We start from the raw sequence: 21,269 nt of genomic DNA, 5'->3' as shown, positions 1-21,269 counted from the left end.
TGCGTCCAATTCCAGAGTTTCTTCCCAAGGTGGTATCTTCCTTTCATCTCAATCAGGATATCACTTTACCATCTTTGTGTCCGCATCCAGTTCACCAATTTGAAAAGGGTTTGCATCTGTTGGACCTGGTGAGAGCACTCAGGATCTACATCTCCCGCACGGCGCCTCTGCGCCGTTCGGATGCACTCTTTATCCTGGTCGCTGGTCAGCATAAAGGGTCGCAAGCTTCCAAATCCACCCTTGCGCGGTGGATCAAGGAACCAATTCTTCACGCCTACCGTTCTGCTGGGCTTCCGACTCCTTCTGGACTGAAGGCCCATTCTACCAGAGCCGTGGGTGCGTCCTGGGCATTACGGCATCAGGCTACGGCTCAGCAGGTGTGCCAGGCGGCTACCTGGTCGAGTCTGCACACTTTTACCAAGCATTATCAGGTGCATACCTACGCTTCGGCGGATGCCAGCCTAGGTAGACAAGTCCTGCAGGCGGCGGTGGCCCACCTGTAAGAAAGGGCTGCCTGACAGCCCGATCACGAGGTATTCTTTTACCCACCCAGGGACTGCTTTTGGACGTCCCAATTGTCTGGGTCTCCCAATTAGGAGCGAAAAAGAAGAAGGGAATTTTTTTTTACTTACCGTAAATTCCTTTTCTTCTAGCTCCAATTGGGAGACCCAGCACCCGCCCTGTTTTTTCTTAGGGTATTTGTTTTTCGGGTGCACATGTTGTTCATGTTGATAAGTTACGTTCTCCGATATTGTTTATCGGATTGAATTTGTTTTTGAAACAGTTATTGGCTTTCCTCCTTCTTGCTTTTGCACTAAAACTGAGGGACCCGTGCTCCCACGGGGGGGTGTATAGCCAGAAGGGGAGGGGCCTTACACTTTTAAGTGTAGTACTTTGTGCGGCCTCCGGAGGCAGTAGCTATACACCCAATTGTCTGGGTCTCCCAATTGGAGCTAGAAGAAAAGGAATTTACGGTAAGTAAACAAAATTCCCTTCTTTTGTAAGGGGAGAGTATGCTGTATGTGATTGTTTTAACTTTTCCGGCGGGTTCTCTAGCTTTTGCCTGAGAACCGCGCCGATGGTGCCTGCTTGTCGGCCTCGCCGCTTAAATTTAGGCCCCGGCTTCGCCGGAGGCCTAGTTTCATTTTCCTGCCCTCGCATGTCACTCATGCAGAGGGACAGGTTCGGCTCCTCCCGGCGGCCGTTCTACACAGGGGAGGGACACTCCCCACTGCTGGGGCGTCCCTCCTTCCCTGCAGGTCTCTATAGCCCTCCAGTTCCCGCTCTTTTATAGGAGCGCCCTCTTCTCAGGCAGAGTTCACTCTGCTCTGGGACATCTTGCATTCTGCTTCTCTGCTGAGGTGCTGCGACTGGGGGACCGGGATTCGGGATCTGGAGGGCACACAACACCGCGATCAGCAGTCTGGTAAGCCACAGCCGGTCTCCGGTTGTGGACCTCTTTATATTCTCCCTGGGGTTCATTCTCTGCAAAGCCCCACTCCAGCAGCATGTCTCACACAAGGAGCAAGGCTCCAAAGCTTTTTTCTGCATGCACTGCATGTAAGCTCTTGCTGCCTGAGCCGAGCATTTATCCACACTGTGATGGTTGCTCTAACTTGGCGGTTCCACAGCCTGGAGTCTCACCCCCAGTGGTCTCTCAGGCTGCTGCTGCACCTGTGACTGAACCCCCGGCCTGGGTAGAGTCCTTTTCTAGGTCCATATCCCAGTCATTTGCTGAGTCCATGGGACTTTTGTCCAGGACTTTGAACATGCATCAGCCCCCCTCACAGGGTGCCTCTAATACTCTTGACAGAGGACTCCTATCCTCTGACCTCCGTCCATCGGAGCTCACGGAGGATTCATCATCTGATCCCAGACCCCGTCCTTCTAAGAGAAGGCGCAGGGTTTCCTCCCCCTCCCCATCCCACGGCTCTGTCTCAAGAGCTGACTCTCAAGATGAGGAGGATGCCCTCACTGGGGGCTCGGAGGCTATGTATCCCATCGATTTCTCTGAGGGTGACTCAGATCTTAGTGATTTGATTGCTTCTATTAATTCTGTGCTGGATCTCAATCCGCCAGTGTCAGAGGAGCAACTCTCTTTGGCAGAAAAACATCAGTTTACCTCGCCTAAGAGAGTGAAGAGTGTGTTCTTTAACCACTCCAGTTTTCAGGCTGCTGTGACCAAACCCAGGGCCTGCCCTGACAAACGCTTTCCAAAGCGTGGTTCTGATGACCGGTTTCCATTTCCACCTGAGGTGGTCAAGGAGTGGTCTCACTCCCCAAAGGTAGACCCTCCGGTGTCTAGGCTATCAGCCCGGACCGTTGTGTCGGTGGCTGATGGCACCTCACTTAAGGATTCCACTGACCGTCAGATTGACCTTCTGGCCAAATCTGTGTATGAAGCTGAGGGGGCCGCGTTTTCCCCGACTTTTGCAGCAGTGTGGGCTCTCAAAGCCATCTCTGCTTCTCTAGAGGAGATGCATTCCCTCACGAAGGAATCTATGCCTGAGATGGTTGCCTTAACTGCTCAGGCTTCAGCCTTTTCATCTTATGCCATGTCTGCCATGCTGGAGGCTGCTCACCGCACTGCGGTGGCTTCGGCTAATTCCCTTGCTATCCGCAGGATCTTGTGGCTTCGAGAGTGGAAGGCAGATGGTTCTTCCAAGATGTTTCTTGCTGGGCTCCCTTTTGCTGGTTCACGGCTGTTTGGTGAACAGCTGGATGAAATCATTAAATAAGCTACTGGCGGGAAGAGTACTTCCATGCCACAAACCAAGACCAGGAAAACCGCCCAGGGTAGGAATCAATCGAGGTTTCGTTCCTTTCGTTCCTCCAACTGGTCATCCTCTAAGCCTTCCGCCTCGTCCGCTAACTCAGCCAAGGATCAGAAATCCAACTGGCGCCCAAAAGCGCGTCCGCAGAAGACCGCAGGAGGTTCTGCCACTAAGACAGCTTCCTCATGACTCTCGGCCCGCTCCAGCCACGTCCTTAGTCGGTGGCAGGCTCTCCCACTTTGGTGACGCTTGGTTAAAGCAAGTCTCCGATCAGTGGGTGAGAGACATCATATCTCACGGCTACAGGATAGAATTCTCTTCCAGCCCTCCAAACAGATTTTTTCTCTCGACTCCCCCCTGCTCCAAGGCCGCCGCTTCTCGCAGGCCGTGGCGTCCTTGCAGGCAAACGGAGTGATTGTCCCAGTTCCCGCTCAGGAACGGTTCAGAGGTTTTTACTCAAATCTCTTCCTAGTTCCAAAAAAGGACGGTACCTTCCGGCCCATCCTGGATCTCAAGCTTCTCGACAAGCATGTCCGGGTGCGGCATTTTCGCATGGAGTCTCTGCGATCAGTCATTGCCTCTATGACCCAAGGGGAGTTCCTGGTGTCCATCGACATCAGAGATGCCTATCTACATGTGCCAATCGCAGTGTCACATCAGCGTTGGTTACGTTTTGCGATAGGAGAGGATCATTTCCAATTCGTGGCTCTCCCCTTCGGGTTAACCACAGCCCCTCGGGTATTCACCAAGGTCATGGCGGCAGTGATTGCGGTCCTGCACCTCCAGGGGTTAGCAGTGTTTCCTTATCTGGACGACCTTCTGGTCAAGGGTACATCCAGCGCAGACTGTCAGCGTAGTGTTTCGCTCACTCTCGCCACCCTAGCCCAGTTCGGGTGGATTGTCAATCTTCCCAAATCCACTCTGACTCCGACCCAGAGTCTCACGTACCTAGGGATGCAGTTCGAGACTTTGCCGGCACTTGTGAAGTTGCCCTTAATCAAACAGCAGTCTCTCCGGCTAGCGGTGCGCTCTCTCCTGAGGCCCCGCCGTTATTCCCTCAGGCGCCTGATGCAGGTGCTGGGTCAAATGGTGGCCTCCATGGAGGCGATTCCCTTTGCCCAGTTCCATCTGCGTCCTCTGCAGCTGGACATTCTCCGCTGTTGGGACAAGCGGCCTTCCTCCTTACAGAGGTTAGTGGCTCTGTCGCCACGGACCAGGAGCTCTCTTCAGTGGTGGCTTCGACCCCTCTCCCTGTCCCAAGGGCGCTCCTTCCTGACTCCGTCCTGGGTGATTCTCACCACGGATGCCAGCCTATCCGGCTGGGGAGCGGTACATCTCCACCACAGAGCACAGGGCACTTGGACTCCGTCCGAGTCAGCCCTTTCAATCAATGTGCTGGAAACCAGAGCTGTGCTTCTAGCTCTCCTAGCCTTTCACCACCTGTTGGCGGGCAGGCACATTCGAGTCCAGTCAGACAACGCGACAGCGGTTGCCTACATCAATCACCAAGGCGGGACACGCAGCCGCCTGGCAATGTTGGAGGTCCAACGCATTCTTCAATGGGCGGAGGACTCCAAGTCCACCATATCCGCAGTCCACATCCCTGGCGTAGAAAACTGGGAGGCAGATTATCTCAGCCGTCAATCCGTAGACGGTGGCGAGTGGTCCCTGCACCCGGCAGTGTTTCAGTCAATCTGCCGCAAGTGGGGCACTCCGGACGTGGACCTAATGGCATCCTGTCACAACAACAAGGTTCCGGTTTACGTGGCTCGCTCCCACGATCATCAGGCCTTCGCCGCGGACGCTCTGGTTCAAGACTGGTCCCAGTTTCGTCTGTCCTACGTGTTTCCCCCTCTAGCTCTCTTGCCCAGAGTCCTGCGCAAGATTAGAATGGAGGGCCGTCGAGTCATCCTCATTGCACCGGACTGGCCCAGGCGAGCTTGGTATCCGGACCTGCTCCAACTGTCCGTGGAGATGCCGTGGCATCTTCCGGACCGTCCAGACCTGCTCTCGCAAGGTCCGTTTTTCCGCCCGAATTCTGCGGCGCGCAAATTGACGGCGTGGCTCTTGAGTCCTGGATTTTGACGGCTTCTGGTATTCCTCCTGAAGTCATCTCCACTATGACTCGGGCCCGTAAGTCTTCCTCCGTCAAGATCTATCACAGGACTTGGAAAATTTTCCTGTCCTGGTGTCGCTCTTCCGGCCATTCTCCTTGGCCATTCTCGTTGCCGACCCTTCTGTCTTTTTTACAGTCCGGTCTGCAGCTAGGACTGTCCCTCAACTCTCTCAAGGGACAAGTCTCAGCTCTATCAGTGCTGTTCCAGCGGCGTCTCGCCCGGCTGGCTCAAGTCCGCACCTTCATGCAAGGTGCGTCTCACATCATTCCGCCTTATCGGCGGCCCTTGGATCCCTGGGACCTTAACTTGGTCCTCACGGTATTGCAGAAACCCCCTTTCGAGCCCCTTAGGGAGGTTTCTTTGTATCGTCTTTCTCAAAAGGTGGCCTTTCTAGTTGCCATAACTTCTCTCAGGAGAGTCTCTGATTTGGCTGCGCTCTCCTCGGAGTCACCTTTTTTGGTTTTTCACCAAGACAAGGTAGTTCTCCGTCCGGCCCCGGACTTTCTTCCTAAGGTGGTCTCTCCCTTCCACCTTAACCAGGATATTTCCTTGCCTTCCTTCTGTCCGGCCCCTGTTCATCGCTTTGAGAAAGCGCTGCATACTCTAGATCTGGTGCGTGCTCTCCGGATTTATGTGTCTCGCACCGCTGCGCTTAGGCGGTGCACCTCTCTTTTTGTGCTAACCACAGGGCGGCGCAAGGGTCTCTCTGCTTCTAAGCTGACCTTGGCCCGTTGGATTGGATCGACTATTTCGGACGCCTACCAGAGTACTCAGGTGCCTCCCCCGCCGGGGATCAAAGCACACTCGACCAGAGCTGTCGGTGCCTCTTGGGCTTTTAGGCACCAGGCTACGGCTCAACAAGTCTGTCAGGCTGCCACTTGGACTAGCCTGCATACCTTTTCGAAGCACTACCAAGTGCATGCTCATGCTTCGGCAGATGCGAGCTTGGGCAGACGCATCCTTCAGGCGGCTGTCGCCCACTTGTGAAGTTAGGCTCCGCCTACTTCTTAGTTTTTTCTGTTTATTCCTACCCAGGGACAGCTTTGGAACGTCCCATGGTCTGGGTCTCCCAAAGGAACGATAAAGAAAAAGAGAATTTTGTTACTTACCGTAAATTATTTTTCTTATAGTTCCGTATTGGGAGACCCAGCTCCCTCCCTGTTGCCTGTTGGCAATTTTCTTGTTCCGTCTGTTATCACCGGCTGTTGTCGTGGACAGAGTCTCCGGTTGTTCCGGTTCTTACTCGGTTCTACTTGTGGGTGGCTATTCTCCTTCAGCTTTTGCACTAAACTGGCTAGGACTGGCTACCAGGGGGTGTATAAGCTCAGAGGGAGGAGCTACACTTTTAAGTGTAGTACTTTGTGTGTCCTCCGGAGGCAGAAGCTAAACACCCATGGTCTGGGTCTCCCAATACGGAACTATAAGAAAAAGAATTTACGGTAAGTAACAAAATTCTCTTTTTTTTCTCTATCTCGTTCCATTTTCGAGATAAAAATGCTAACTCCGTTGTTTTCCACCAGGTGGCGCTATAGGTGGTTTCATTGCATAGCGCATGGCTACTTTACTATACCTAGACACCACTTCTATGCCTATAGCTGCCGCCTTTCTCAAGTTAATAGCGGTGGAGAGGATATGGGTGGACACTCTGTACACATATATATATATATATATATACACAGCATTAAACAGCATATCATTATACTTTCTTCTAGTGTGCTTTACGTAAGCATTTGCACACATGCATTACACACATTCGTCCTGGGTGCTCCGTACAGGGGCACGTGACGTATCTGTGGTCTCATACGTGATCTATGACATGCACTCATGCTTCCTTATTTGTTGAAGGCTGCAGAAAACAATTAGGAAAACAGGCAAATCTTTAAACATGCATGCCCTGTTTCCTTTTCTGCTGCTTGTCCGCCATCGAGCACATGATAGCGCCCCCTGTCTGTAGCCATGTTCATGTCTGTCCTCCTACTTTTCGCTCTCAGGTGTTTGGTTCGTGCCTCGGCTTGTGCTTGGCCAGCGATTTAAAGTCCCTTTCTGTCGTTACGGAGCTGCCTACAAACACAACGTCGGCGATCACCTATTTCCAGGTGAGGAGCGTATTCTGGGCAGGGAGGACCAGCCACAGTTTGGATTTTATATCTGTTTTTCTTTCTTTCCTAGCTGGATACTAGTTTACTGTCCGAATATTTACCTGAGATGACCCGAATGGCGAGAAAATTCACCCACATTTCTACTCTTCTTCAGGTAGTTTGTTCTAAGTCGCCTGCTGGATAGTAGGTGCCCATAGACATCTATGTGCTGTATCACAGCCGTATACAACTCGTATGTGCTGATCTGTATGAACTCTATCAAGCAGAGTCCGGGCTGGTAGTATAAGGAGATAGAAATTTTATGTTGTTTTTTCTTTTTTGCAATCATTTTTTGGCATTGTATGCAGTATTTGAAGTTATCCCTGACGTGTATGTGTGAAGCGTGGGAAGAAATTCTCATGCAGATGGACTCTCGGCTCACCAAGTTTGTACAGGTACGTGCAAATCGAGATGATTATGACTTAAAGGGTTGATACAAATTTTATGTACCGTATTTTTCGCTTTTTAAGAAGCACTGGATTATGAGACGCACCCCAGATTTAGACATAAAAAAAGGTAAAAAAGAAAAATTGAGTCCGTCTTATACTCCGGCGTTCTCTTACCCGGAGGGGGGCAGCAGTGGTGGTGAAGCGGGGTCACAGGAGGCAGAGGTTGTGCTGGTAGGCGCAGCAGGTCAGTGGCAGCGCTGTCCGTGGTGGCAGGTGCGGTGGTGTCTGTGGTGGCAGGAGCCGCGGGGTCCGTAGTGGCGGCGGCGGGTGAGTCGTGCAGCAGGCCGGTGCAGTGAGTGTCCCAGTGTCAGTGGTCCCGGTTCAAATGATGGCACCTGGAGCGGCGCGTGCGCAGATAGAGCTCTCATCCAAGAGCTCCAATTGCGCACGCGCCCGCTCCCGGCACCATCATTTCAAACTGAGACCGCGGACAAACTGGGTAACCTGCTGCACACCCGCCCGCACGCACAGAGTGGCAGCCAGCAGGCTGCCCGCCCACCCTGCGTGCAAGCAGCCGGGTACCTGTGCTTGCGTGCGTTCGGGAGGCAGCCGGGTACCTGTGGCTGTGTGTGGGCGGCATCCGGGTACCTGTGGCTGTGTGCGGGAGGCAGCCGGGTGCCTGTGTGCGGGAGGCAGCCGGGTGCCTGTCAGTGCCGGCTGCCTCCTGCACACAGGCACCCGGCTGCTGCCCGCACGCAGGCACAGGCACCCTACTGCTGCCCGCACGCATCCACACAGGTACCCGGCTGCCACCCGCACTCAAACACAGGTACCCGGCCGCTTGCACGCAGCCACAGGCACCCGATCGCCGCGAAGACAGGAACCCCAAGTAAAGCTATATTCGGATTTTAAGACGCACCCCCCAGTTTCCTCCCAAATTTTTGGGAAGAAAAGTGCGTCTTATAATCCGAAAAATACGGTATATGGTTTAATTCTTTTGTTGGGGGAGACCTCTAGGGGGTCTCTCAGGGTCTCGGAGAAGGATTCCAAATCAGGTCTGCGCAGATGTATATGAATCAGGAAAAATGACCACACAGAGACGTATCTCTATCCGGGAGAAGCACATTGCTCTTCTAACCCATGTTTTGTAAAAAAAACCACAGTTATACAGTTCACTCAGTACATCCGTATTGCTATTAATCTAACTTGGTTTCACTTATTCCCTTATTTGGCTAAAGTTTCCTACAAGACTATACTGTCCTTGATAAGGCACCTGGAGATAAGCAAAAGTCTATGCACGTATGTCAGCAGCTTGTTACTGGCACTCAGGGGACCAGTTTGAGGTGGTCTCCTGAATGCCTGCATTGTTCAGCTTAGCATAATTAGTTTCAATAATACATTCCAGAAGGTGCATCCTAGTATACATGATAGCATTTAAGCAATGGTTATTAGTCTTGAGCGGACCCGAACTTTAAAAATCCGGATCCGCGCGGTTTCACCGTCCCATCTGGGTCCAACTCCTCTCTCTCCCCTCTCTCTCGTCCCCGGATCCGCTCCCCATTCACTTATATAGGTCCGAACTCCGGATCGGATCCGGACTTCTTTGCCAACCCGCGGCTGATCCACCGGACCCGGATTATTGTAAGTCCGCTCAACTCTAATGGTTATACAAAGACAGACGATCTTATTATATCGGACATCTGATTCATAGCCTAGGCCCTCACACTATCAAATAATATGGAGACCTATGGGCAACATATGCTACTGTATGTGTATATCGGCGTACACCAGAGGTATCCATCTGCACAAACCTTGGGCAAAAGGCTCAAATCTGGAGCGAACAAAAGCCAAATCTGTGACCTTTTTACTTTTTTTTTCTTTCCTAATATAAATAATATTCTTTTTGCTTTTAGGAAAAAAATACAACAACGTCAGTCCAGGATGAATTCATGCAGCTTCTGCTTTGGGGTAAAGCAAGGTAACGTCAGAGCCCAGACTCGTAGTGGGACAAGAGGAGCATCTGTCACCCTTTTTTGGGGGAGCATTAATGAGTTTTATTTTGACACATTTGCATTATGCGAATTCATTTATATCATATATTTAACTTTTTTTAATGTATCTCGGCCATTTTTCAAGTCTCATTTACACCAGTAGATTGTACAGAGCAATAATCCGATGCCTATAGTGGTGTATAGGGTCCTACTGGAGTACCCCATGCTTCTGACATACCGAATCATATATTATGTATATAAATCTAACAAAAAAGAAACAGGGTGTATTCCATTGGACAGTGTTTTAAGGAGGTAACAAACCACGTTAAAAAGCTTTTAAAGTAAATCTGTTATTTGTCATAAATATGTCATTTTTTATGGGGTGTAAACGCCGCTGTTCTCCTGATTCCGGCGCTGTTTTTCTTTTGTTCCTGTGACTCTCGGTTCCTGAGATACGAGCCCCTATTCTATGTATATAAAATTTAGTCTTTTACGCAAAGGGGGCGTGATCCTGACCACTTCCATGTGGGTGCAAGCGCCACACCCCTTAGCATAAAAGGCTAGATTTACATAGAGGAAAGAGGAGGTCATATCTCAGGAACGGAGAGTCACAGGAACAAAAGAAAAACATCGTCAGATTCAGGAGAACAGCCGCATTTACAAAAGGTAAGAAAAATAGATAATTATGGCAAATTGTAGGTCTTCCTTTAAATGAACGCCAATTTATTTGTTACACATTATGGTAAGAAATTTGATAGCGTAAGGCCCCATTCAGACATCATTATTGTTTATCCTCATCTTATTTGCATCCATTTTTTTTTCTTAATTTATTTGACCAATTTTTACCATCAGTGTGGGGTTTGTTTTCTCATATGCAAAAAAAGCAAGCTTCCCCACACATTAGCTACTATAAAGTGGGACTACTTTTATATGAGACACGAATGGCACCAAGTGCTATCCATGATTATTTCTTTTTTTTTTTTTTACCTGAATGGGTGATGTCAATCTGAAAATATGATAAAAAATTGACATATCTCAGTTATTTTCACCCCTCAAAAAAGACCTCTGGACAACCCCATAGACTGTAATGGGTACTTTCTTTGTCGCTCCATTGGGAGACCCAGACAATTGGGTGTATAGGCTATGCCTCCGGAGGCCGCACAAAGTATTACACTTAAAAGTGTTAAGCCCCTCCCCTTCTGCCTATACACCCCCCGTGCTCCCACGGGCTCCTCAGTTTTTTGCTTTGTGCGAAGGACGGACGTGTTTCAGGAGATCTGTTGCCGCTGGGGGGTGCCGGACGTCGACCTCATGGCGTCCCGGCACAACAACAAGGTACCGACGTTCATGGCACGGTCTCAAGATCCCAGAGCTCTGGCGGCAGACGCCTTAGTTCAGGATTGGTCGCAGTTTCAGCTCCCTTATGTGTTTCCTCCGCTGGCACTGTTGCCCAGAGGGTTACGCAAGATCAGGGCCGACTGCCGCCGCGTCATCCTCGTCGCTCCAGACTGGCCGAGGCGGTCGTGGTACCCGGATCTGTGGCATCTCACGGTCGGCCAACCGTGGGCACTACCAGACCGACCAGACTTGCTATCTCAAGGGCCGTTTTTCCATCTGAATTCTGCGGCCCTCAACCTGACTGTGTGGCCATTGAGTCCTGGATCCTAGCGTCTTCAGGGTTATCTCAAGACGTCATTGCCACTATGAGACAGGCTAGGAAGCCAACGTCCGCCAAGATCTACCACAGGACGTGGAAAATTTTCCTGTCATGGTGCTCTGCTCAGGGTTTTTCTCCCTGGCCTTTTGCCTTGCCCACTTTTCTGTCCTTCCTTCAATCTGGACTGGAAAAGGGTTTGTCGCTCGGCTCCCTTAAGGGACAAGTCTCAGCGCTCTCTGTGTTTTTCCAGAAGCGCCTAGCCAGACTTCCACAGGTACGCACGTTCCTGCAGGGGGTTTGTCACATCGTTCCTCCTTACAAGCGGCCGTTAGAACCCTGGGATCTGAACAGAGGGTGCTGCTGGTTCTTCAGAAACCACCATTCGAGCCAATGAGAGATATTTCTCTCTCACGCCTTTCGTAGAAAGTGGTTTTTCTAGTAGCAGTCACTTCACTTCGGAGAGTGTCTGAGCTAGCAGCGCTGTCATGCAAAGCCCCTTTCCTGGTTTTTCACCAGGACAAGGTGGTTCTGCGTCCGGTTCCGGAATTTCTCCCTAAGGTGGTATCCCCCTTTCATCTCAATCAGGATATCTCCTTACCTTCTTTTTGTCCTCATCCAGTTCACCAATGTGAAAAGGATTTGCACTTGTTAGATCTGGTGAGAGCACTCAGACTCTACATTTCTCGTACGGCGCCCCTGCGCCGCTCAGATGCACTCTTTGTCCTTGTCGCTGGCCAGCGTAAAGGGTCACAGGCTTCCAAATCAACCTTGGCTCGGTGGATGAAGGAGCCAATTCTCGAAGCCTACCGTTCGGCTGGGCTTCCGGTTCCCTCAGGGCTGAAGGCCCATTCTACCAGAGCCGTGGGAGCGTCCTGGGCTTTGCGGCACCAGGCTACGGCTCAGCAGGTGTGTCAGGCGGCTACCTGGTCGAGCCTGCACACTTTCACGAAACACTATCAGGTGCATACCTATGCTTCGGCGGATGCCAGCCTAGGTAGACGAGTCCTTCAGGCGGCGGTTGCCCACCTGTAGGAAGAGGCCGTTTTACGGCTCTCTTACGAGGTATTATTTTACCCACCCAGGGACTGCTTTTGGACGTCCCAATTGTCTGGGTCTCCCAATGGAGCGACAAAGAAGAAGGGAATTTTGTTTACTTACCGTAAATTCCTTTTCTTCTAGCTCCAATTGGGAGACCCAGCACCCGCCCCTGTTTTTTTGTGTACACATGTTGTTCATGTTGAATGGTTTCAGTTCTCCGATATTCCTTCGGATTGAAGTTACTTTAAACCAGTTTATAATTCTTTTTCCTCCTTCTTGCTTTTGCACCAAAACTGAGGAGCCCGTGGGAGCACGGGGGGTGTATAGGCAGAAGGGGAGGGGCTTAACACTTTTAAGTGTAATACTTTGTGCGGCCTCCGGAGGCATAGCCTATACACCCAATTGTCTGGGTCTCCCAATTGGAGCTAGAAGAAAAGGAATTTACGGTAAGTAAACAAAATTCCCTTCTTTTCTGTCCATGATAAAACAGTGATTGAAAATGGACTTGCAGATGGGGCCTGAACTCCCCTTCCGGTCTCATGAATGGTCCCGAATGTAAAGGCATCACTTGATTCAGTCTGATACTTGTGTGAGCGAAATGCACTCCTTCTATGCCTCTTGAACTCCAAATTAATGAGATTTGTTTTACAAGCGCTCAGGAACTCAATACAGCACACATGCTTTGTGGTGTACTGAAAGTTTCTGCTTTATTACATCATGTTACCAGTTTATGTAGTACCTCAAACAAAGAAATAACTACTCCGAACTATGCACCAATAAGAACAATAGGGCGTGAACAGAAATGTGAAACTTCCCCGCCCATTAGAGTTAGCTGAACTCTGTGACATCATTAGCTATCAGACAAGATGGATAATATAAGAAGAAAATGGATTCTGTTCTCTCACACTTGCATTTTTTGTTTTTGGCCTCTAGTCCTGAGCTGCAAGCGCTCCTGATGAATCAGCTAACCGTGAAAGTGAGTGCTCACTTCTCTCTTCTCAATCAAGGTAAAAGTATAGTAAAAAGTAATTGATTTTCCCGTTTTTTTTTTTCTCTTATCAGGGTCTGAAGAAGCTCGGCCAGTCTGTTGAGTCTTCATACTCCACCATTCAAAAACTAGTCATCAGTCATCTGCAGAGGTAACCTGTCATAATCATGGGCGTCCAAATATTACTAAGTGCCGAATCGTGTGAGTCCGTATGGTCATCATCAATGTCTTCAGGCCCGTACTCGTTACTAGAGATATTAGTGCAAACCGCACCGGACGCAGACCCTCTGCAAGCATTATCTGACAAGACATATGTCTTGTGTGCAGATAATGTATGCACCATATAAGTATACTGCATTGAATTAGGCCAGAATTGAGCCGGAAGTGACCGGAAGGTAACTGCATACATAGTCACTGTAAACAATGTTTGTGTGTCTCTTAACTTTCACCCCTATAATGCTTCACTTTCTACTGCACCCTCTGATCCCTAAACCCAGTAATGAACTTTTCATCTCTCCCTCCATCCTCCCCACCCATCTCTCCCTCCATCCTCCCCACCCATATCTCCCTCCATCCTCCCCACCCATCTCTCCCTCCAGTCTCCCCACCCATCTCTCCCTCCATCCTCCCCACCCATCTCTCCCTCCATCCTCCCCACCCATCTCTCTCTCCATCCTCCCCACCCATCTCTCCCTCCATCCTCCCCACCCATCGCTCCCTCCATCCTCCCCACCCATCGCTCCCTCCATCCTCCCCACCCATCTCTCCCTCCATCCTCCCCACCCATCACTCCCTCCATCCTCCCCACCCATCTCTCCCTCCATCCTCCCCACCCATCGCTCCCTCCATCCTCCCCACCCATCGCTCCCTCCATCCTCCCCACCCATCTCTCCCTCCATCCTCCCCACCCATCGCTCCCTCCATCCTCCCCACCCATCTCTCCCTCCATCCTCCCCACCCATCGCTCCCTCCATCCTCCCCACCCATCTCTCCCTCCATCCTCCCCACCCATCTCTCCCTCCATCCTCCCCACCCATCTCTCCCTCCATCCTCCCCACCCATCTCTCCCTCCATCCTCCCCACCCATCTCTCCCTCCATCCTCCCCACCCATCTCTCCCTCCATCCTCCCCACCCATCTCTCCCTCCATCCTCCCCACCCATCTCTCCCTCCATCCTCCCCACCCATCTCTCCCTCCATCCTCCCCACCCATCTCTCCCTCCATCCTCCCCACCCATCTCTCCCTCCATCCTCCCCACCCATCTCTCCCTCCATCCTCCCCACCCATCTCTCCCTCCATCCTCCCCACCCATCTCTCCCTCCATCCTCCCCACCCATCTCACCTTCCCCTCAGATATTTTCTTCCATATTTCACCCTGTCTCTCCAGACACACACAACCATCTCATGGCCTCTCCTGCTCCCACCTACTAACACTCTCACTGCTTCTCACTGCTGGGGATATCGCTCCTAATCCTGGTCCTCCTCACCACATCCCCATTGTCACTTCAAACCCTCATTCACAACCTAACACAAATTTCCGCACCCTATCAAACCTCATACCCATTCACCCAGCCCCCGCTGCCCCAGTCCCACTAACAGGAGCTCTATGGAACGCTCGCTCTGTCTGCAACAAACTTTCCTACATTCATGGTGTTTTCATCACTAATAAACTCTCCTTCCTCGCCATCACAGAAACCTGGCTCACCACCTCTGACACTGCCTCTCCTGGCTCACCCCCTCTGACACTGCCTCTCCTGGCTCACCCCCTCTGACACTGCCTCTCCTGGCTCACCCCCTCTGACACTGCCTCTCCTGGCTCACCCCCTCTGACACTGCCTCTCCTGGCTCACCCCCTCTGACACTGCCTCTCCTGGCTCACCCCCTCTGACACAGCCTCTCCTGCTGCACTTTCTTATGGTGGTCTCCAACTCTCTCACACACCCCGCCCCAGTAACAAGCATGGTGGAAGAGTTGGTTTGCTTCTGTCCAACCAATGCTCCTTTACACCAATTCCACTGCCACCCTCGGTTACTCTCCCCTCTTTTGAGGTGCACTCCGTACGCATCTACGCCCCTTCCAACCTTCAACTGGCTGTCATTTACCGCCCTCCAGGGCCAGTCACTGCCTTTTTTGACCATTTCACCACCTGGCTACTACACTTCCTTTCCACCGACATCCCCATCTTCATCATGGGTGATTTAAACATCCCCATTGACACTTCCCACTCATCTGTCTCTAAACTTCTAACACTCGCTTCCTCCTTTGGCCTCACTCAATGGTCTTCTGCAGCTACTCACAAAGATGGCCACACGCTGGACCTCATTTTCACTCGCCTCTGTTCCCTATCTAACCTCTCTAACTCACCTCTCCCCCTGTCTGACCACAACCTACTCACAGTCTCTTCCCTCTCTTCTCCAAGTACGCAACCCCCCCCTCCACAAACTTTCACACCCTCGCAGAAATATCAAACACATTGATTTACACGCCCTTTCTTCGGCGCTCTAGTGGGAGACCCAGACGATTGGGTGTATAGCACTGCCTCCGGAGGCCACACAAAGCAATTACACTAAAAAGTGTAAGGCCCCTCCCCTTCTGGCTATACACCCCCAGTGGGATCACTGGCTCACCAGTTTTCTGCTTTGTGCGAAGGAGGTCAGACATCCACGCATAGCTCCACTGTTTAGTCAGCAGTAGCTGCTGACTATGTCGGATGGAAGAAAAGAGGGCCCATACTAGGGCCCCCAGCATGCTCCCTTCTCACCCCACTTGTGGTTTGTAAGGTTGAGGTACCCATTGCGGGTACGGAGGCTGGAGCCCACATGCTGCTTTCCTTCCCCATCCCCCTGAGGGGCTCTGTGGAAGTGGGATCTTACCGGCCACCAAGCCCTGAGGCCGGGCTCCATCCACAGACCCATAGAACCTGCTGGATGTGGAGCGGGAGTGCCGTTCAGGGACAAGGCCCTGCAACTTTCAGGTACTCTGTGTCCCCGTATGGCAGGCCACGCACACTCCAGGCTTGCTGGGTGTGCTAGTGCGCCGGGGACTGTAGCGCTGTGCGCTGGGCTTATAGTCCCCGCAGATTACTGGGGGACTTTATGTGTGTGGATCGCCGCGCCGACCGCCCCTGGAGCGATGGCGCAGCTGCGACTTGTAGTGCGCCGGGGTCGCGCCGACCGCGCTTTTACGGCGGCGGCGCTTCTAACTTTAGTCCCCGGCTTTCTGCGGCCTAGCTCCGCTTCGTTAACGCCCCCCACCCTGTCAATCAGGGTAGGGGAGAGACGTTATTCAATCGGCAGCGCCGAGGGCTGGGGCACGATTTACATGCTCCAGCCCTCTCACTGAGCACAGTAGGACACAGGCTTCGCGCTTTTTTCTCTGTGCACGCCCTAGGCCCGCCCCCAGCCTTGCAGCTCCCCAGGACGCCGGCAGCCATTATACACATGCAGTCTGGCTGGAGAACGCACGCAGGCTCTGGGGGACCCAGGCTACGGGTTTCTGGCGACCACACACCCGCGCTCAGCGGGCGGTAAGCAGCACATACGTGCAGCCCCACTAGTGCCACAGTGTTATATTTTTCGCTGTACATAGACACTGCTGTGTCTAGATATATTTAATACTGCACTGTAAGGTCGCTTCTTGGCTGTACACCCTAGATTGCTTTGAGGAGACAACAGCATGTCATCCGCAAAACGCAAGGGTGCCAAGGCACGGGCTGTCCTCACTGCTTGTACAGCATGTGGGGCTAATCTACCAGCAGGCTCCAACGACTCTCATTGTGTGCAATGTTCAGTCCCAGTGGCACTTCGTCAGCCAGAGCCTACTGTGGTGGTAGCCCAGGCAGAGACGCCTGTGAACCCTGCCCCGGTGACGGGGACAGAATTTGCAGTATTTGCTGATAAAATGTCTGTGACTATGACAAAAATCCTGGAAACCTTGCAGTCCAGGCCAGTTGCTCAGACCATAGACACTGCTGTGTCTATGTTCCCCGGTCCCCCTCAGTTGGAACTAATCCGTACTTCAAGGGGGTCCCAGGCATCACAGGCTGAGGGCTCTGACTCCGATGACAGTCCCAGTCCGCCTAAGCGAGCTCGCTGGGAGAGACCCTCCACGTCATCACGTGGATCAGGGTCTCAGCGAGAAGGGTCCCTATATGAGGGTTCAGATGATCAGGATTCTTGTCCTGACGCCGCACTCAATTTGGATACGCCAGATGGTGACGCCATGGTAAATGACCTTATAGCGGCCATCAATAGGCTGTTGGATATTTCTCCCCCAGCCCCTTCTGCAGAGGAGGCAGCTGCACAGCAGGAGAAATTCCATTTCCTGTATCCCAAGCGTAAATTGAGTACTTTTCTGGACCACTCTGACTTCAGAGAATCCATCCAGAAACATAATACTTATCCGGACAAGCGTTTTTCTAAACGCCTTAAGGATACACGGTATCCTTTTCCCCCTGACGTGGTCAAACGCTGGACCCAGTGTCCAAAAGTGGACCCTCCAATATCCAGGCTTGCAGCTAGATCCATAGTTGCAGTGGAGGATGGGGCTTCACTTAAAGATGCCAATGACATACAGGTGGACCTTTGGTTGAAATCTGTCTATGAACTATCGGCGCGTCGTTTGCTCCAGCATTCGCGGCCGTGTGGGCGCTTCAAGCTATTTCAGCTGGTCTGGCACAGGTGGACTCTCTCATACGTCCAGCAGTGCCGCAAGTGGCGTCCCTAACTACGCAAATGTCTGCGTTTGCGACCTACGCTATCAATGCGGTACTGGACTCTACGAGCCGTACCTCAATGGCATCTGCCAACTCTGTAGTTTTGCGCAGAGCCTTGTGGTTAAAGGAATGGAAAGCAGATTCTGCTTCTAAAAAATGTTTAACCAGCTTGCCATTATCTGGAGACAGACTGTTTGGTGAGCAATTGGCGGAAATCATCAAACAGTCCAAAGGTAAGGACTCCTCCTTACCCCAGCCCAGATCAAGCAAACCTCCACAGAGGAAGTGGCAGTCAAAGTTTCGGTCCTTTCGAGGCTCGGGCAAGCCCCAATTCTCCTCGTCCAAAGGGACTCAGAAAGAGCAAAGGAGCTCTGATTCCTGGCGGGCTCACTCACGCCCCAAGAAAGCAACCGAAGGTACCGCTTCCAAGGCGGCTGCCTCATGACTTTCGGCCGCCTCCCTCCGCATCTTCGGTCGGTGGCAGGCTCTCCCGCTTTTGCGACATTTGGCTGCCACAGGTCAAAGACCGGTGGGTAACAGACATTTTGTCTCACGGGTACAGGATAGAGTTCAGTTCTCGTCCTCCGCCTCGGTTCTTCAGAACTTCCCCACATCCCGACCGAGCAGATGCCCTTCTGCAGGCGGTGCATTCTCTAAGAGCAGAAGGAGTGGTGGTCCCTGTTCCTCTTCAGGAACGAGGTCAAGGTTTTTACTCCAATCTCTTTGTGGTGCCAAAAAAGGACGGCTCATTCCGTCCTGTTCTGGACCTAAAACTGCTCAACAAGCATGTGAACGTCAGGCGGTTCCGGATGGAATCCCTCCGCTCAGTCATTGCCTCAATGTCTCAAGGAGATTTCCTAGCATCAATAGACATCAAGGATGCTTATCTCCACGTGCCGATTGCTACAGAGCACCAACGCTTTCTACGCTTCGTGATAGGAGACGACCATCTTCAGTTCGTAGCTCTGCCATTTGGTCTAGCGACAGCCCCACGGGTGTTCACCAAGATCATGGCGGCAGTGGTAGCAGTCTTGCACTCTCAGGGACACTCTGTGATCCCTTACTTGGACGATCTACTGGTCAAGGCACCCTCTCAAGAGGCATGCCAACTCAGCTTGGCTGTTGCACTGGAGACTCTCCAGACGTTCGGGTGGATCATCAACTTCTCAAAGTCAAATCTGTCACCGACCCAATCACTAACGTATCTTGGCATGGAGTTTCATACTCTCTCAGCGATAGTGAAGCTTCCGCTGGACGAGCAGAGGTCACTACAGACTGGGGTGCAGGCTCTCCTTCAGAGTCAGTCGCACTCCTTAAGACGCCTCATGCACTTCCTCGGGAAGATGGTGGCGGCAATGGAAGCGGTTCCGTTTGCGCAGTTTCATCTGCGCCCACTTCAATGGGACATTCTCCGCCAATGGGACGGGAAGTCAACATCCCTGGACCGGAAAGTCTCCCTTTCCCAGACGGCCAAGGACTCTCTGCAGTGGTGGCTTCTTTCCACCTCATTATCACAGGGAAGATCCTTCCTACCCCCATCCTGGGCGGTGGTCACGACAGACGCGAGTCTGTCAGGGTGGGGAGCAGTTTTTCTCCACCACAGGACTCAGGGTACGTGGACCCAGCAGGAGTCCACCCTTCAGATCAATGTTCTGGAAATCAGAGCAGTGTATCTTGCCCTACTAGCCTTCCAGCAGTGGCTGGAAGGAAGGCAGATCCGAATTCAGTCGGACAACTCCACAGCGGTGGCATACATCAACCACCAAGGGGGGACACGCAGTCGGCAAGCCTTCCAGGAAGTCCGGCGGATTCTGATGTGGGTGGAAGCCACAGCCTCCACCATATCCGCAGTTCACATCCCCGGCGTAGAAAACTGGGAAGCAGACTTCCTCAGTCGCCAGGGCATGGACGCAGGGGAATGGTCCCTTCACCCGGACGTGTTTCAGGAAATCTGTCACCGCTGGGGGGTGCCGGACGTCGACCTAATGGCGTCACGGCACAACAACAAGGTCCCAACCTTCATGGCACGGTCTCGCGATCAAAGAGCGCTGGCGGCAGACGCCCTAGTGCAAGATTGGTCGCAGTTCCGGCTCCCTTATGTGTTTCCACCTCTGACACTCTTGCCCAGAGTGCTACGCAAGATCAGATCCGATTGCAGCCGCGTCATACTTGTCGCCCCAGACTGGCCGAGGAGGGCGTGGTACCCGGATCTGTGGCAGCTCACGGTCGGCCAACCGTGGGCACTACCAGACCGACCAGACTTACTGTCCCAAGGACCGTTTTTCCATCGGAATTCTGCGGCCCTGAACCTGACTGTGTGGCCATTGAGTCCTGGTTCCTAGCGTCTTCAGGATTGTCCCAAGGGGTCGTTGCCACCATGAGACAGGCTAGGAAGCCCACGTCCGCTAAGATCTACCACAGAACGTGGAGGATATTCTTATCCTGGTGCTCTGCTCAGGGAGTGTCTCCCTGGCCATTTGCATTGCCTACCTTTCTTTCTTTCCTGCAATCTGGGTTAGAAAAAGGTTTGTCGCTCGGCTCCCTTAAAGGTCAGGTCTCGGCGCTATCCGTCTTTTTTCAGAGGCGTTTGGCACGCCTTCCTAAGGTGCGCACGTTCCTACAGGGGGTTTGCCATATCGTACCCCCGTACAAGCGGCCGTTAGATCCATGGGATCTGAACAGGGTACTAGTTGCCCTCCAGAAGCCGCCCTTCGAGCCTCTGAGGGAGGTTTCAATTTCTAGACTATCACAGAAAGTGGTTTTTCTGGTAGCGATCACATCTCTTCGGAGAGTGTCTGAGCTGGCAGCGCTTTCATGCAAGGCTCCCTTCCTGGTCTTCCACCAGGACAAGGTAGTGCTGCGCCCCATTCAGGAGTTTCTCCCGAAGGTGGTATCCTCTTTTCATCTTAATCAGGATATCTCTTTGCCTTCGTTTTGTCCTCATGCAGTTCATCGGTATGAGAAGGATTTACATTTGTTAGATCTGGTGAGAGCACTCAGAATCTACATTTCCCGCACGGCGCCCTTGCGCCGTTCGGATGCACTCTTTGTCCTTGTTGCTGGTAAGCGCAAAGGGTCGCAGGCTTCTAAGGCCACCCTGGCTCGATGGATCAAAGAACCAATTCTTGAAGCCTACCGTTCTGCTGGGCTTCCGGTTCCATCAGGGCTGAAGGCCCATTCTACCAGAGCCGTGGGTGCATCCTGGGCATTACGACACCAGGCTACGGCTCAACAGGTGTGCCAGGCAGCTACCTGGTCGAGTCTGCACACTTTCACCAAACATTATCAGGTGCATACCTATGCTTCGGCGGACGCCAGCCTAGGTAGAAGAGTCCTGCAGGCGGCAGTTGCCTCCCCGTAGGGGAGGGCTGTCTTGCAGCTCTAACATGAGGTATTTCTTTACCCACCCAGGGACAGCTTTTGGACGTCCCAATCGTCTGGGTCTCCCAATAGAGCGCCGAAG

The 21,269-nt window shown here is 52.2% G+C and overlaps 1 protein-coding gene across 1 annotated transcript in view; it reads left to right on the top strand.

Annotated features, from left to right (window-relative positions):
• ANAPC4 (anaphase promoting complex subunit 4) overlaps window positions 1–21,269 on the top strand; it is a 170,535-nt gene that overhangs the window by 68,224 nt on the left and 81,042 nt on the right. The window contains exons 9-14 of the mRNA XM_075329394.1: window positions 6,883–6,987; window positions 7,061–7,144; window positions 7,338–7,424; window positions 9,332–9,396; window positions 13,038–13,080; window positions 13,167–13,243. Of these exons, the coding sequence (XP_075185509.1) occupies window positions 6,883–6,987; window positions 7,061–7,144; window positions 7,338–7,424; window positions 9,332–9,396; window positions 13,038–13,080; window positions 13,167–13,243 (461 nt within the window). The remainder of the gene's footprint in view (window positions 1–6,882; window positions 6,988–7,060; window positions 7,145–7,337; window positions 7,425–9,331; window positions 9,397–13,037; window positions 13,081–13,166; window positions 13,244–21,269) is intronic.

Source organism: Anomaloglossus baeobatrachus, chromosome 11 (assembly GCF_048569485.1).
Source record: "Anomaloglossus baeobatrachus isolate aAnoBae1 chromosome 11, aAnoBae1.hap1, whole genome shotgun sequence".
NCBI lineage: Eukaryota > Metazoa > Chordata > Amphibia > Anura > Aromobatidae > Anomaloglossus > Anomaloglossus baeobatrachus.
Note: the sequence above shows the minus strand (reverse complement) of the source record. Positions and strands in the feature narration are given on the sequence as shown.